Genomic DNA, 13,448 nt, shown 5'->3' on the forward strand with positions numbered 1-13,448 from the left:
TGTCAACGCCTCGGAGCTGGCCCAGACCCCCGGTGCGGTGCTGGTGTCCGGTGACCCACACTGGACGGAAATGGCGGCAATCTCGTTCAACTCTTTGTTCTACGGAATAAAGTAAACACGGATATTGCGATGCCTGTGAAACATTACAAACTGTTCTGAGTATGCATTCACTTATTTTGTTTAAGTGTATCCCATCACCATGTCCTAGTCTGGGGGTACGGTTGCTTTATTTTGGAAATCTATCCACCACTTCCTGGCTTAAAGTGCTTGTGGGACTGACACTACATGGCTTGGCTGCAGCCAGAATCTATTGTATAAACTTTCTAATTACAGAAAATTCTTCGCAGTTGAATAATATTTGTTCTTATACTGGATGGCATTTGAGTTCTTACACTCAAATAAAATGCTCTTGTTTTGAAAGGGCAACCCAGAACTACTTGTTACGTCACACCCTTCTCCCAATTGGCTGGGTTCACGTTGCTGCTGATGTGGTGCTTTGAAGTTAGCAAAGCTGTCACTCCGTCTTACCCAAGTTCTTTGGTATAATACGCCTTTCACGTCGTCCGACATAATGCCTTACTTTCAGACTTGGGAGGAGTTTGCTCGTGCAGCCGAAAAACTGTACCTGACGGACCCCATGAAGGTAAAACGCTTCTTGATGCATGAGTTACCAGTACAGCCACCTAGCATTTTAGCCTGGAATGTCGTTACCTTGGGGAAAACAGCTGCTGGCTTAATTTTTGAATTTGTTTTTTCTTCTTCTTTTTAGGCAAGAGTGGTAATCAAGTACAGGCACTGTGACGGCAAAATGTGCATTAAAGTGACTGACAATTCCGTGGTAAGTGTGGTGTTTTACACAAACCAAAAGCACTGTTAATTAAATGATCCTTACTTACTGTATGTAGGTACGCAATCACCCCCCAAAAAAACGAAGTGGTTATTTTGCCGTGACCGGACCCAGCGCTATTTTACCGTGAATCGCGCGACAAAAAGTAAAAATTCTGCGCCGGAATCTTAGACCTTGAGGGTGCAATTTCCTTAAATGTGGACCGAATTATAAAGAGGAGGCATCGGTTTCACAAATTATTTGGCAACCGGACTCCCCCGACAGGCGTTTGCTGTCCTCCCGTGAGTCTCGCGACGACTGTCAGGTAAACAGATCCAAAGGCCATGTTGGAAAACCTGGTATTATCAACAATTTGTATGGTATGATCAAAAGTTTGACATGGAATCGTACGAATTGGATGCAACTTTGTCAGCATGACCTCAAATACCTCAAAATGAATTTAGATATTTCAGTATATATATGCAAGATACCTTTCAACACTTTTTTGGGTTCAAAGAGGACTTCATACGCTATGCCTACAAAGCACTGCTTGCAACTAATGACATGGAAAAGGATACAGTAGAGGAGATTCTCCTTTACGCCATATCTACAATTTGCATACCTACAATTTGGCGTGGAAAACCTGTTTGGAAACAGCCAAAGTGCATTTTTCTGAGAGGAGCCATCTGTCCCAACAACCCCTTGCCTAATTAAGCCACCATATGCATTTGTAACACGATAAGCATTTAATGCTGTCAATGTTTTTGCCACGTTTTTCCTTTTCTCCGTGTCCCTCCTCAGTGTTTACAGTACAAGACAGACCAGGCCCAGGATGTGAAGAAGATCGAGAAGCTGCATGGGAAACTGATGAGGCTGATGGTGTCCAAAGAAACGCACAGCGGCGCTATGGAGACAGACTAATAGAAGTGGAGAAAGGAGTACTGCTGGTTAGACTAAGTTCACTGTGATTGTTGGGAGCACAGCACCACCGGAGTGATGGGAGAGTCTGATGGAGAAGAGCAACGGGGGAGATTTGACACAAGCTGGATGATCTTATTTGATACAGTCAGACATCCGATTTCTACATGATGGTCTTTGGATTTTTAAACAATACTTTCCTAGTTATTCTTCTGCTTGTCTACACAGGGCATCAGATCACATCTCTGATTGTGTGTGAATGTAAAGATGGGCAAAATGAGTGGTATGGGCTTAATGTATGAAATGGACAAAATGTGCTGCTCATCTGGCAACTTTGGCACCATCATTTCATAGAGGAGCTTTCAATTATTTTAATTTTCAAGTGTGGTGATCAATGAAGATGTTGCAAGCCTTATTTAGAGTGAATTAATGAGATGAAGTTTTGTTTGGACCTAACGCTCAACCCCCCCCCCCCCCCTCCTCTTTTATGGAACTTGAAGCGGGACCTGGTTTTCTTAGAAACCTCAACATCCTCCATAGCATTTGCTAACAAGTTTACATCTTCAATAAATGTTTATTTACTCAAGTATAACTTGGAGCTTTATTTGATTTTGAATGCAAATATCTTAGCCTACTGTATGTAATATTGTATGGCAGGTACCTCTTATACAGTACTGTAAATAAAGCAGTGCTCAGGCAGGCAAGTTGTGGTGGCAGAATTGAAGACTTAATGAAATCTAGATAAATGAGATCTAGTCACAGATTCTACACTGATTTCCATGATCAATATGGCTGGAGTACTTTAAAGGGGAAGTCAACCCAATAATTTTCTTAGAATATGTTATATGTGTCCCCTGTAGTCTAAACAGCATTCTGATTAAAATTGCGTTTGTGGATACTTGACTCAATGAGCCATTTTCAGCAATAAGGTAATATTTTGTATGAAATAATTTGCTAACTATTTTCGCATACCTGTATTAATACCTTTAAAAACCTTCCTACGCCAATTCCCCTTGGATTTCGGGTTAATGGTTAATTCGGGACAGGTTACGCAGAGGGCGTCGCCACTGCTAGAGAACAGAACAGCCGCGGTCACTGCAGCACAAGACCAGGTAAAACTTTACATGTACCCTAGTTAAGATAACGAAGTTTCTAAAACTAACAATTTATTTATGCTCGATAACCATGAGCAATATGTCACGTCTATGTATTAAGTAGGTTCTGTTACATAAATTGGTTGTTTTGTAACAATGGTTGTATCAATGCCGTGTACTTGGCAAAGTAAGCACTTTTGTTCTAGAAAACTTAGTACTTTTTTTTTTTTTTAACTGCTTGGGACTTTGACTACGCGTCATCATACGAACACAGTATAGTTATGTTTTTTTTTTTTTTAACTGCTTGGGACTTTGACTACGCGTCATCATACGAACACAGTATAGTTATGTCGAGCGTGGGCGCATTGTCGTTAATGTGTGAACGTGTTTCCAATGTCCTTCTGGTCATTGCATATTTCCGGAGCGAGGGGCCTGTTTACGGCTGTTCTTTCCATAATCCTCTCTGCTGGCCCCAACGCAACACAACACGCATATTTTTGTTTGACTAAGTGCTCCTACGTTTTTCTGCTAACTCTGGGCTCGTGCGCTGCGTGATAAGCCCCAGATTCAAAGTGTGTCATTGTGAGCCCTGCATACAAATAGCTTGCTGCCGACATACTATTGTGGCACACACTTTTCCTTTATGCTCTGACGTTGTGCAAAACATGCGCAAACAGTTCATTACAAATATTTGCTTTTAGTTGCGCGTGTACTGTCACATACTGTGAATGGTTTTGAATACAGTGTTTTGCTTCTTACTGGCAGTATGCAAATAATAGCGCTAGCCCTCAGTATAGTATAGTGCTAAACTACAACGATTAACATTGCTTAATATAAAATATATTACGACGAATACATCTGTAGCATCATCAGTCAAAATGGAACTCCATCATCTCTGTAAATATGATTCATTTATGATTTTTTTTTTTTTTTTTTTGAAACTCTTATTCATAGTATACTACTACATTATCGGTCACCTTTGAATAGAGGGATTTTGACAGCCCTCTGCTTTTCTTTCTTTCTTCCTTCCTTTCTTTTTATTTTTAATTTTTTCCAGTTTATAATTTATTGGATTTTTTTTGTTTAATATTGGATCTGTAGCCTATGCTTCAAATTCTAGTGAGGGAATCTTTGCAAAGAAGTTTTATCAGTTGAAACAATAATAATAATAATAACAACGTTGGAATCGGGGTTTGTAATAGGCCGACTGACTTAACTGTATAAAACAGGGCAGTGAAAATCACTCAGCTTTGTTGTAGGTGTGCCATGCATACAGTTGCTTGTCCAAGGCATCATACACGTTTACAAGACTATTAAGTGTTCACTATGTCCATGTTTTGGACGGAAATAAATAACACATATCAAGTAACTTCATGCACTTCAAATGAATTGTCAACGGTTTTTGTAGAGGAGGGGGGATCACTTTTGTTTGTGCATTTTTTGAGATCGCGTTGTGGTTAGGCAACCTAAATTGTAAATTTTCCTGGTTGATGGTGTTTCTAAACAAAACTGGCAGGCAGGTTTTTCCTTTAAATTCGGTGAACATATAATCTGCTTTCTATTTAGGTCCATTTTCTTAACCTCATTTGTTTTTAATGCTGCTTTTCACATGACGTGTCTTCTTTGATGTACAAGTACAATCTTGGGGATCGAGGTGCAGGTAAACTTTGTTCTTACAACTTTAAAGGGAATATTTTTATTTTCAAAAATTAATCAAGGCCTCAAGATCCAGTCCGAAGCCCAGCTGCCTCTAATTGCCCATCCTGTTCAACATTTTAAAAAAAAGTGGGCCATTTTATTTTGAGTAATTTATAAATTTATTGCAGAAATCGGTAATGACAAATGTTTCGGCCTCTTATTTTAACTTTTTTGAACATTATTTTGGGAATAATATTTGTAGTTGTCAGTTCCACTTTGTCCTACTGTGCTGAAATGGAGAGGCATTTTGTTAATCTCAAAATCAGGATTATGTCAGATTGGCGAGAACATAGAGCGTGCTAATTGAAATTATGTGGTCTTCAGATTTTTCTACCAAGGCAGATAAGTAAATGTGATTACAGTACCTGTATTGGATTCTTGAAACAATTTTAACAACAAACAAATAAAAGGAAATTTAGTGTTATAACAATTTGTGTTCAATTTCTACCCTTCATTAAGATGTATCCTTTTGATGAGGTTCTCTAATTGGCTAAACTAAAGAATAATGTTTAAAGATGGGTGCGTCCAATCCTGCCTCTGGTGTATTTTTTTTTTTTTTTAAGGAAACAGTTTTTCTTGATGCTACTTTATTGTAATATTCTTTCGTACTAATGGCTACAGATGCATGGTTTCATACACTTTGATATGTTGAAACATGTCTCCTCATCCCCAGTTTCTCCATTTGTCCAGGTTGTTCAGGAAGCATGTTGTTAGAGGTTCTGATTGGTCTGGCGGTGGGAGGAGTCATCTTCCTGCTGGTGCTTCGAAGAAGAAGCCATGTTTTGAAGACTGAGGATGGCTGGTGGGCGGTCGGTCCAGTTCCTGATGGCGAGCAGGACGCTACCATCCACCCTTTTAAAGTCACCACCAGCGATGCGGAGCTGGAGGTAACATTCCCCTCATCAAAACTCTTTGAGCTTTTCTCTGAAGTAGTGTTAATTTTATCCGCCATTTTTAAATTTTGTCTCAGGTTTAGTCCAGTTTCAATCATGCTGATTAGTTTTGATCACAATTAGTCAACCTCATCCCATTTTTATTTAGTCCATTTTGATAAATCTAGCATTTTAATCTTCTTTTTTTTAGTCCAAGAAAATTTACATTTATTTGTCTAGTTTTAGCCAACAAAAACTGTCAACATTTTAGTCTAGTTTTAGTCAGGACAATCATTTAACCCCTGTATTTTTTTGTCAACAGATTATGTTGAACATTTTGGATCTAAAATGATTTCACATAAAATTTTTCTCTCATATTTTTGATGAAAAACAACTTTGCACACAATTAGAGTATATCAACAAGTGGCTACTATGGCTACATGCTAAAAGATAGTAAATTACTATTAGTATTAGTTAGCGGTCGGATTAACATCATTGTTGGAACGTTATAGCAGTTGGGTTCATGTTACGTTCTAATCATGAATCCAGCTCCTGTCTGTCCTGTGTGTTTGCGCATGTTGCACTTGCTAGCAACAGATTTGAAAGTAGTGGGGGGGGGGGGCAGTGACAGATTAGCAGAAACAGGATTTTGCAAAATCATATAATTTTCATCTCATCTTCATTAGTCGATGAAAATACATACTGATTTAGTCCCAGTTATTGTTTATTAACGCATTTGCTCCCAAAACATATGAATATGTTCTATTTTAAATGTTGTAAGTGTCTCAAAGCCGTATTTATAAGTTTTTTTATGCTTGAGCATACAGAAGGCTTTGATGCAGCCTCTGAACTGCAGAGAACCGGTGAAGCAATGGTAGTAATTACAAAAACGGCCAGCAGTTGACAGCAGAGTATAAGAAATCAACCAGGGCCGTGTTAAAACAAGCTGTTTTCCCCACAGTTTTAAACAGATTTGTGAATAATGATGAAACTTAGCTATCTTCTAATGCGAATTGCTGCAAAACTGAAACAGATAGAAATATACTTTTTCTTCATACTGAAAGAAGAGACTAATCTTTCTTTTGGTACGTTCCATGCACGTTTCATGTTTTTATAGCAATATAACACAATATTCTGTGAGCCTTGCAAAAATAGGTCAAAATCCAGTAAAACAGCCGGGATCTAGTCTAGTTGTGGTCCGGTGAAAAATGTGTGTTGACGAAATTACTTTTGTTTAGTTTTAGTTGACGAAATGAACACTACTCAGGAGTAAGGAAACACCAAAATATGTTTTTGAGAATTTGTCCTCATGTTGTTTTTATTCAGGACCTACACAGAAGAATAGACCAAACGCGCCCGATTCCCTCGCTGGAGGACAGCCAGTTCAATTATGGTTTCCACTCTGCGTACCTGGAGAAGGTCGTCTCTTACTGGAGGAATGACTTTGACTGGAAGAGACAAGTGGACAAACTTAACCAATATCCTCACTTTAAAACTATCATTGAAGGTTTGTTTCTGTCACTGACACACACTTTCTTGTCTTACTGGCTTATTGTCCTGATTTCTGCTCCCAATTCCCGTCCAGGCATCGATGTTCACTACATGCATGTGAAACCCAAACGGGTGCCAGATGGGACCCATCCTATTCCTCTCATAATGGTTCATGGCTGGCCTGGCTCCTTCTATGAATTTTATGGGACAATCCCACTGCTAACAGAGCCATCAGATCCTCAGGGCCTTGTGTTTGAGGTGGTGTGCCCATCCATACCTGGCTATGGCTACTCGGAAGCACCGCATAAAAAAGGTATGTCTAGGACTACTAGCTAGCTTGAATACTATTGAGGCCATTTTCAATTCTTTCTGAGGAAGATTGATTTTATTTTCCTATAGCGGTGACTTGTCGACGTCCGACAATTTGTCAATCTGTGCATTTGAACAGGTTTTGATTCAGTGTGCGCCGCTCGCATCTTCCACAAACTGATGAGACGTCTGGGCTTTCAGCAGTTCTACGCTCACGGAGGCGACTGGGGCTGGCTCGTCACCAGCAACATGGCTCAATTGGAACCCAAGTAAGACAACCCACTCCCTGACAACAGCGTCATTAGAGTTTGGGTATTTTCATTATACTTAGTGTTTATTTTGTTTTTGAGTTGTTTTTTTAAAAATGCAATTAGTTTTAATTAGTTTTGGTATTTCAAAACGACAAAGTTGTAGTATTAGTTTTTGTTTAAAAATATATTGTGTATTACTTGTGTCCAAGATTTAATAAACACCATGGTAAAATGAAAAAGTAACATACTGCTTACCTAGCATTGTATTTGGGCTGATTTAAATGAATAGGCAGGCGAGGCGAGCCTTTGGAGCCAAAAGTCAAACACGCAAAAACGGCAAAATTGTCAGCTCGGAGCGACGTCATCTAAAGGTGTTTTCCTTTCTATTAGCTGCAGCTAGATGACGTCACTTTTGTGCGACACACTTTCAAACATCCTCTTTCTGGTTATTATTGAAATAAATATACTTAAAATCACATTTAAAGTAGAAGTCAACCTGAAACATTATTGGAATAAGAGTTATGAAGCAAAATCTCGCCGTTTTTATCCATCTCAGGGGGCGGCCATTTTTCCACTTGCTGTTGAATGAAGATGACATCAATGTTACTCAGGTTTCAGGTAACAATCAATCACAGCTCAGGTTCAGAAAACAGGTGACCAGAATATCAGATTTAGACCATTGGGGTTGCTTAGAACATATTATTGTCAAAAAAGGTTTTATTTTGGGTTGACTTCCCTTTAAAATCAACCCCAAGGCTCATGTTTTAAATTAATTACCAAAGATGAAAACAAAGGACATGATTGATATAATTATAGTCAGTTTTGTAAACGTAAAATGTGTTTTCAGTTAGTTTTCTTTCTTTTCTTTTTTTTTTTAACGATTTTTATTTTATTTCGTTAAATTTAGTTAATTTTAGTTTAAGTTATTTCGTTAGTTTTGGTTAACTAAAATAAGCACTCCTGATAGCCAGTCACGCTACACTGGAGTTTTGAGCTGGGAAAAAATGGGGGGGGGGGGGGGGTTGGGGGACACATCTGGTTTTGAGGCTCCACATACAATACTGTTCTGCATTATTTTTTTTATTGAACCACGAAAACATGGTGCGATTGTCAAGGACAAGAGTGAGAATAAGGAGAGTGTGTTAATATTTTACGAGGTGCTTCACAATGGTTAAGCGCCCCATTTGCTGAGCACCAGTTCATTTTCTGCGACAAAAACAAGACATTTTGCTTTCTAAGGCAAAGTTGAAAAACAAGTGCCTCCTGCATTTACCCTTTGGCACGCAACTGCTGGCTAAGCTAAAGTGTGGCTAATTGAGTTAGCATACTGTAGCGCTATTGTTATGCAACACTTCATCCTGTCCACTAGATGTCACTGTTGGTTTTCCAATCAGTGTGCTGTGGTTTCATTTGTGTAAAATGTTTTCTTTTCTTGTGTGGCCACTTGTTGCTAGGCAGAGTTTTCCGCTCAATTATTACACACCAGTTGCCAAGTTGTAGACAGAATACTTTAAGCATTAGGACACGTTTGTTAGAATCCGTTAACGCAGTATGTTTTTTGTTGTTGTTTTTGATTATTTTATTTTTGTTAAGAAATGCGCAGAAAGCTACTTGAAAAACACCCAAGCATAGCAGAAAAAGTAAAGAATTCTTCCTATTTTTTTTTTCAGGATCGTGAAAGGCCTGCATGTGAACTTTGCGCCACCTTCCAAACCTGGGCTGACCATAACTTTATCGATCCTGCTCGGCCGTCACTTCCCCAAGCTGTTCGGCTTCACCAGCGTGGACCTTGAGCGTCTCTACCCCTGCATGAAAAAAATGTTTGTGGAGTCCATCAAGGAGAGTGGCTACATGCACATCCAGGCCACCAAACCCGACACTGCAGGTGAGAACCTGTAGCAGCTAACATTAGGCAACATTGGCCCAGATGACTTAGTCTACTTATTTTTTTCCCACTCAGGTCGAGGGCTGAATGATTCACCAGTTGGTTTGGCTGCGTACATTCTGGAGAAGTTCTCCACGTGGACAAGTCGAGACTTTAGAAACCTGGAGGATGGAGGACTCACCAGGTATAGTAATTGTATGGCGTTCAAAAAACGACAGGTGGTGATGATGTCTGTGTTTGTGTGCTTGAAGGAAATTTTCTTTGGATGATCTGCTGACTAATGTGATGATCTATTGGACATCTGGCTGCATCATTCCCTCAATGAGGTTTTATAAGGAAAACTTTTCCCGCCTCGACTCTTCTCACATCAGGTGAGTTAAGTCATGTTGTTATTAACGGTGGCCTGAGATGGTATGGCCGTTGTCAGTGCAAACACATTTGTCGAATAATATGTTATAGATCAGCAATGGGTAGCTTAAATATTGGATGGGTCCACAATTTTTCATCAGCACTACTGGGGGGCCACATACAACCACACACTTTCTAACTAGATGTATGACAAAAATGATATCTTAGATATATAGAAAATACAAAATACGTCCTCTTAAGTTACAGTATTTCATTTTTAATAACACTATCCTACTCCAACAACATTTTTTCAATTTTATTTTTAGCAAACAACAAAATAACCACATATTCTTTGTTTCCCCCCCAAAAATATATATATTAGGCCTACAGTTTAGGGCAGCATAAGCCTCAGTCTAAGCGTAACTAGGAGATGTAATTTAGTGGTGAATGGTAATATTACAAGTAACTTAAAAACGACACACGACCTCTACATATTCACAGTTCAGCACCCACAGATTTACATTTTGAAGATTTTTTTCTTTCTAAAAAAAAAAAATTCTTAACATTTTTACCCTCTTTTTCCCTCAGTTCTTTGTGGAAAATGTATATTGAATGTTCATTAGCATTTATGGAATAATTTTTGGGGTAAAAAAAAAAAAGAGCCATGATTGGTCCCTTCCTACTTCCTCAGCACAGGTGATATCATCTTCAGTCAACAGCAAGTGGGATTTTTTTTTAAAGTATTAATTGTACATAAAAAAATAATGAAGTTATCACATTCATTCTGGAGAAAATATTCCCTTTTTACAATTGAAAATGGCTCAATAAATCAAGTATCCCTTTAATTTGAAGTTGGGGATTTGACTACGACATTTTGATCCGTCGTGGGGTAAAATTACCCATACTAATGAGTTAAATCTACCAGGAAATTGGTTACCAGGTTTTCACTATAGCTATAGTTTAAATAATACATATTTTGTTACGAACATTTTGATAGAAAAAAATTATTTTACAGATTTGCCTTGATCAGCATGGCCAAACGCAATTCAGCTGTCAACAATGTTCTCGAAGAATGTTACATTAAATTTACTTCAACTTCAGCTCATAATGTTCAAAATGGCAGCAAGCTACCTTGCAAGTGGATTGGGAAAACAAGCCAACAAATTTTTGTGTCCCGCCTTTGCTATGCAGCATACTGAATGAATTGTGAAGTTGCAGATTTAGGACTGCGCACAACAACAAAGTTCTTTTTTTCAGCCAATTAATAAGTTACACTTTAGGGTTCATATATTTGGCGATCTGATGGAGTCAGAGCCTCACTAGCCATGAACCTTACCGCACGTTGCTGTGGGGAACTTGCTGACAACATGAAATGTACACAATTGTTTAGTTTAACAATAGATTTGACACGGGCTCTGCAGTTAACTCTTTATTGTCCGATTGTGTCTATAAATGGAGGTCAATACAGTTAGCGCCTCCAACTGCAGATGTAACCCATGGTCCACTCTTCCCAGGATCCCGGTGACGGTGCCCACAGGATTTGCATGCTTCCCCAGCGAACTGATGCACACCCCAAAGCTGTGGGTCCAGCAGAAATTCCATAACCTCCTCACCTACACACACATGGCTCATGGGGGTCACTTTGCAGCCATGGAGGAACCTCAGCTGATGGTTGAGGATATTAACAACTTCATCAAGAAAGTGGAGAAAATGAAAGCACAGTAGAGGTTACTCTGAGGATGAGGTCAACATGAAGGAGTTGTTTTTTTGTCTTAATTCATCAGCACAATGCTTTGGAAACAAAACAATATATAATTAGAGTGTTGATTTTTAGTTGTAATTTTTAGCTCATAAAATGATTTCAGCAAAATTATTTTGATGTTTCTGAAAAATACATCATGTACGAAGTATAGAAATTTTGTCAAACAAATTTTTCTGTGGCTCAAATCACACAAAAAAAAGAGAAAGAAAAGAAGAGAAGAAAAAAATACTTCCTATACTTTAATCACATGTTGATTTCTTTATTTCAAATCCATTGTGGTGGTGTAAAAAGGCATAATTATAATATCAGTGTCTGTATAATTCCTTATAGTGTTGTATTCTCTCCGATTCAAATATTTCACTCATTCAAAGTACCCAAGAAGGTATTTATTAGTTTTTTTATGCTAGAGCATACAGAAGGCTTCAATGCAGCTTCAAACCTGAAGAGGTCGCTTAAAGCAATGGTAGTTATTACAAACAACGACCAGCAGGTGGCAGCAGAGCATAAGGCAAGGCCAAACATGCTCTTTTTGACAGGTTTGTGATGAAACTTAGCCAAATTCTAATGCTAATTGCTGCAAAACGGAAACAGAAATATACTATTTGTTTCCCCTGATGACATAAAATACTCTAATCTTTCTTTTGGTAGGTTCCATGTTGTAGTATTCTGTGGGCCTTGCAAAATCAGTCAAAATCCAGTGAAACAGCCGGGAGCTTCAGTGAAAATGGCTAGAAGTGAATGAGTTAATGAGACATTACCGCATCTTCTTACATTACAATTGAATAGATTGCCATATTCCGAACAATTCACATGTTCTCCATCTCTCACCCAAAATCAGCTGCAATTGGCTTCATCCCAACTTTGAGCCTAAAATAACATCTTGTGCTAACCCGCATGACTAAACGGTATGTTAATACATTGAAACAGTTTGAAAGTGAAAACGTCCAGCGTGTGTTTACTCTCGCCCCTGCTGGTGTTTATGGTTTCGACCTTCCTCTGAGACTCCCAGCAGCTGCAGATGGGAGTTGAGCGGGCACGTGGTGTTATTGTGTTGACAGCACAAAGAAGGCACCAGTCAGTTTTCCAAGTGATATCACATCAGTCGGTTTGGCCACATGCATGATGCGTCATACAAGTTGATTTTGCATTGTCTACAAATATTTGCTGTTAAGAACATACTGACATTTTGTTGCAATTTAAAGGGAAGGTCAACCCAAAGATTTTCTTTACAATATGTTTAATGCAGCCCCTCTAGTCTAAATACAGCATTCTTATTAATATCGCATTTGTGGAGTATGAGTAAAGCAGCAAAATCTCAGGGTGCGGCCATTTTGATACTTGCTGTTGACTGAAATTGTCATCACAGTTGCTTAGGGTTCAGGTAACGGGCCAATCATGGCTCAGCTTCAGAAAACAAATGAGCCTTGATTCGTTACCTTAGCCCTGAGCAACTGTGATCTCATTTTCAGTTGATTGCGAGTAGCAAAATGGCCGCATCCGGAAATTTTGCTGCTTTACTCATATTCTACAAACGCAATACTGTATTAATCGGAATGCCGGGCTTACTAGTGTGCGCACATACAACATATTGTTGTACTTGCGGGTTGAATTCCCCTTTACACTTCTGAATTAATTTACGTTGATCGACTTGTTTTGCAGTATCAAGCTCCTCACTTTAAAGGTATGACACATTTTTGATTGAAATAATTTATTTTTACCCAGTGTTTACTTGCTTCTGGAGTTTATATATATGTAAGGTTCACAAATTTGTACATTCATGTTAAAAAAAAGTGGTATTCAACAAGTTAACAAGAATTATATACTGTACTTTTTACTTTGATTGAAGTGAAGTGAATGTTTATCCTGAAAAAGAATTAATAAAATTATTTTGTCACTTTGTTCTTTACTGTATTGGTATACAGTATTTATTCTAGTTATTTATCGGTTTTATTATTTCATTAGGCTCCAGCTCACCTGCTACCCTAATGAGAGAG

General features: G+C 38.5%; 2 protein-coding genes across 2 annotated transcripts; both read left to right on the top strand.

The window, feature by feature from the left end:
• Positions 1-452: 452 nt before the first annotated feature.
• Positions 453-2,336, top strand: srp9 (signal recognition particle 9). The gene is made up of 3 exons (XM_086061194.1): positions 453-643; positions 770-838; positions 1,628-2,336. Exons 1-3 carry the CDS (start codon positions 572-574, stop codon positions 1,745-1,747), a joined length of 261 nt encoding a protein of 86 aa, XP_085917320.1. The 5' UTR covers positions 453-571; the 3' UTR covers positions 1,748-2,336.
• A 455-nt stretch (positions 2,337-2,791) lies between these two features.
• Positions 2,792-13,360, top strand: ephx1 (epoxide hydrolase 1, microsomal (xenobiotic)). Its single transcript, XM_086061258.1, has 9 exons — positions 2,792-2,856; positions 5,227-5,423; positions 6,735-6,915; positions 6,994-7,212; positions 7,348-7,477; positions 9,130-9,344; positions 9,420-9,528; positions 9,596-9,715; positions 11,207-13,360. Exons 2-9 carry the CDS (start codon positions 5,241-5,243, stop codon positions 11,415-11,417), a joined length of 1,368 nt encoding a protein of 455 aa, XP_085917384.1. The 5' UTR covers positions 2,792-2,856; positions 5,227-5,240; the 3' UTR covers positions 11,418-13,360.
• The last annotated feature ends 88 nt before the right edge of the window (positions 13,361-13,448 follow it).

The sequence above is a fragment of the Leptonotus elevatus genome, chromosome 18, assembly GCF_054856555.1.
Source record: "Leptonotus elevatus isolate MCC_2025b chromosome 18, RoL_Lele_1.0, whole genome shotgun sequence".
Classification (NCBI taxonomy): domain Eukaryota; kingdom Metazoa; phylum Chordata; class Actinopteri; order Syngnathiformes; family Syngnathidae; genus Leptonotus; species Leptonotus elevatus.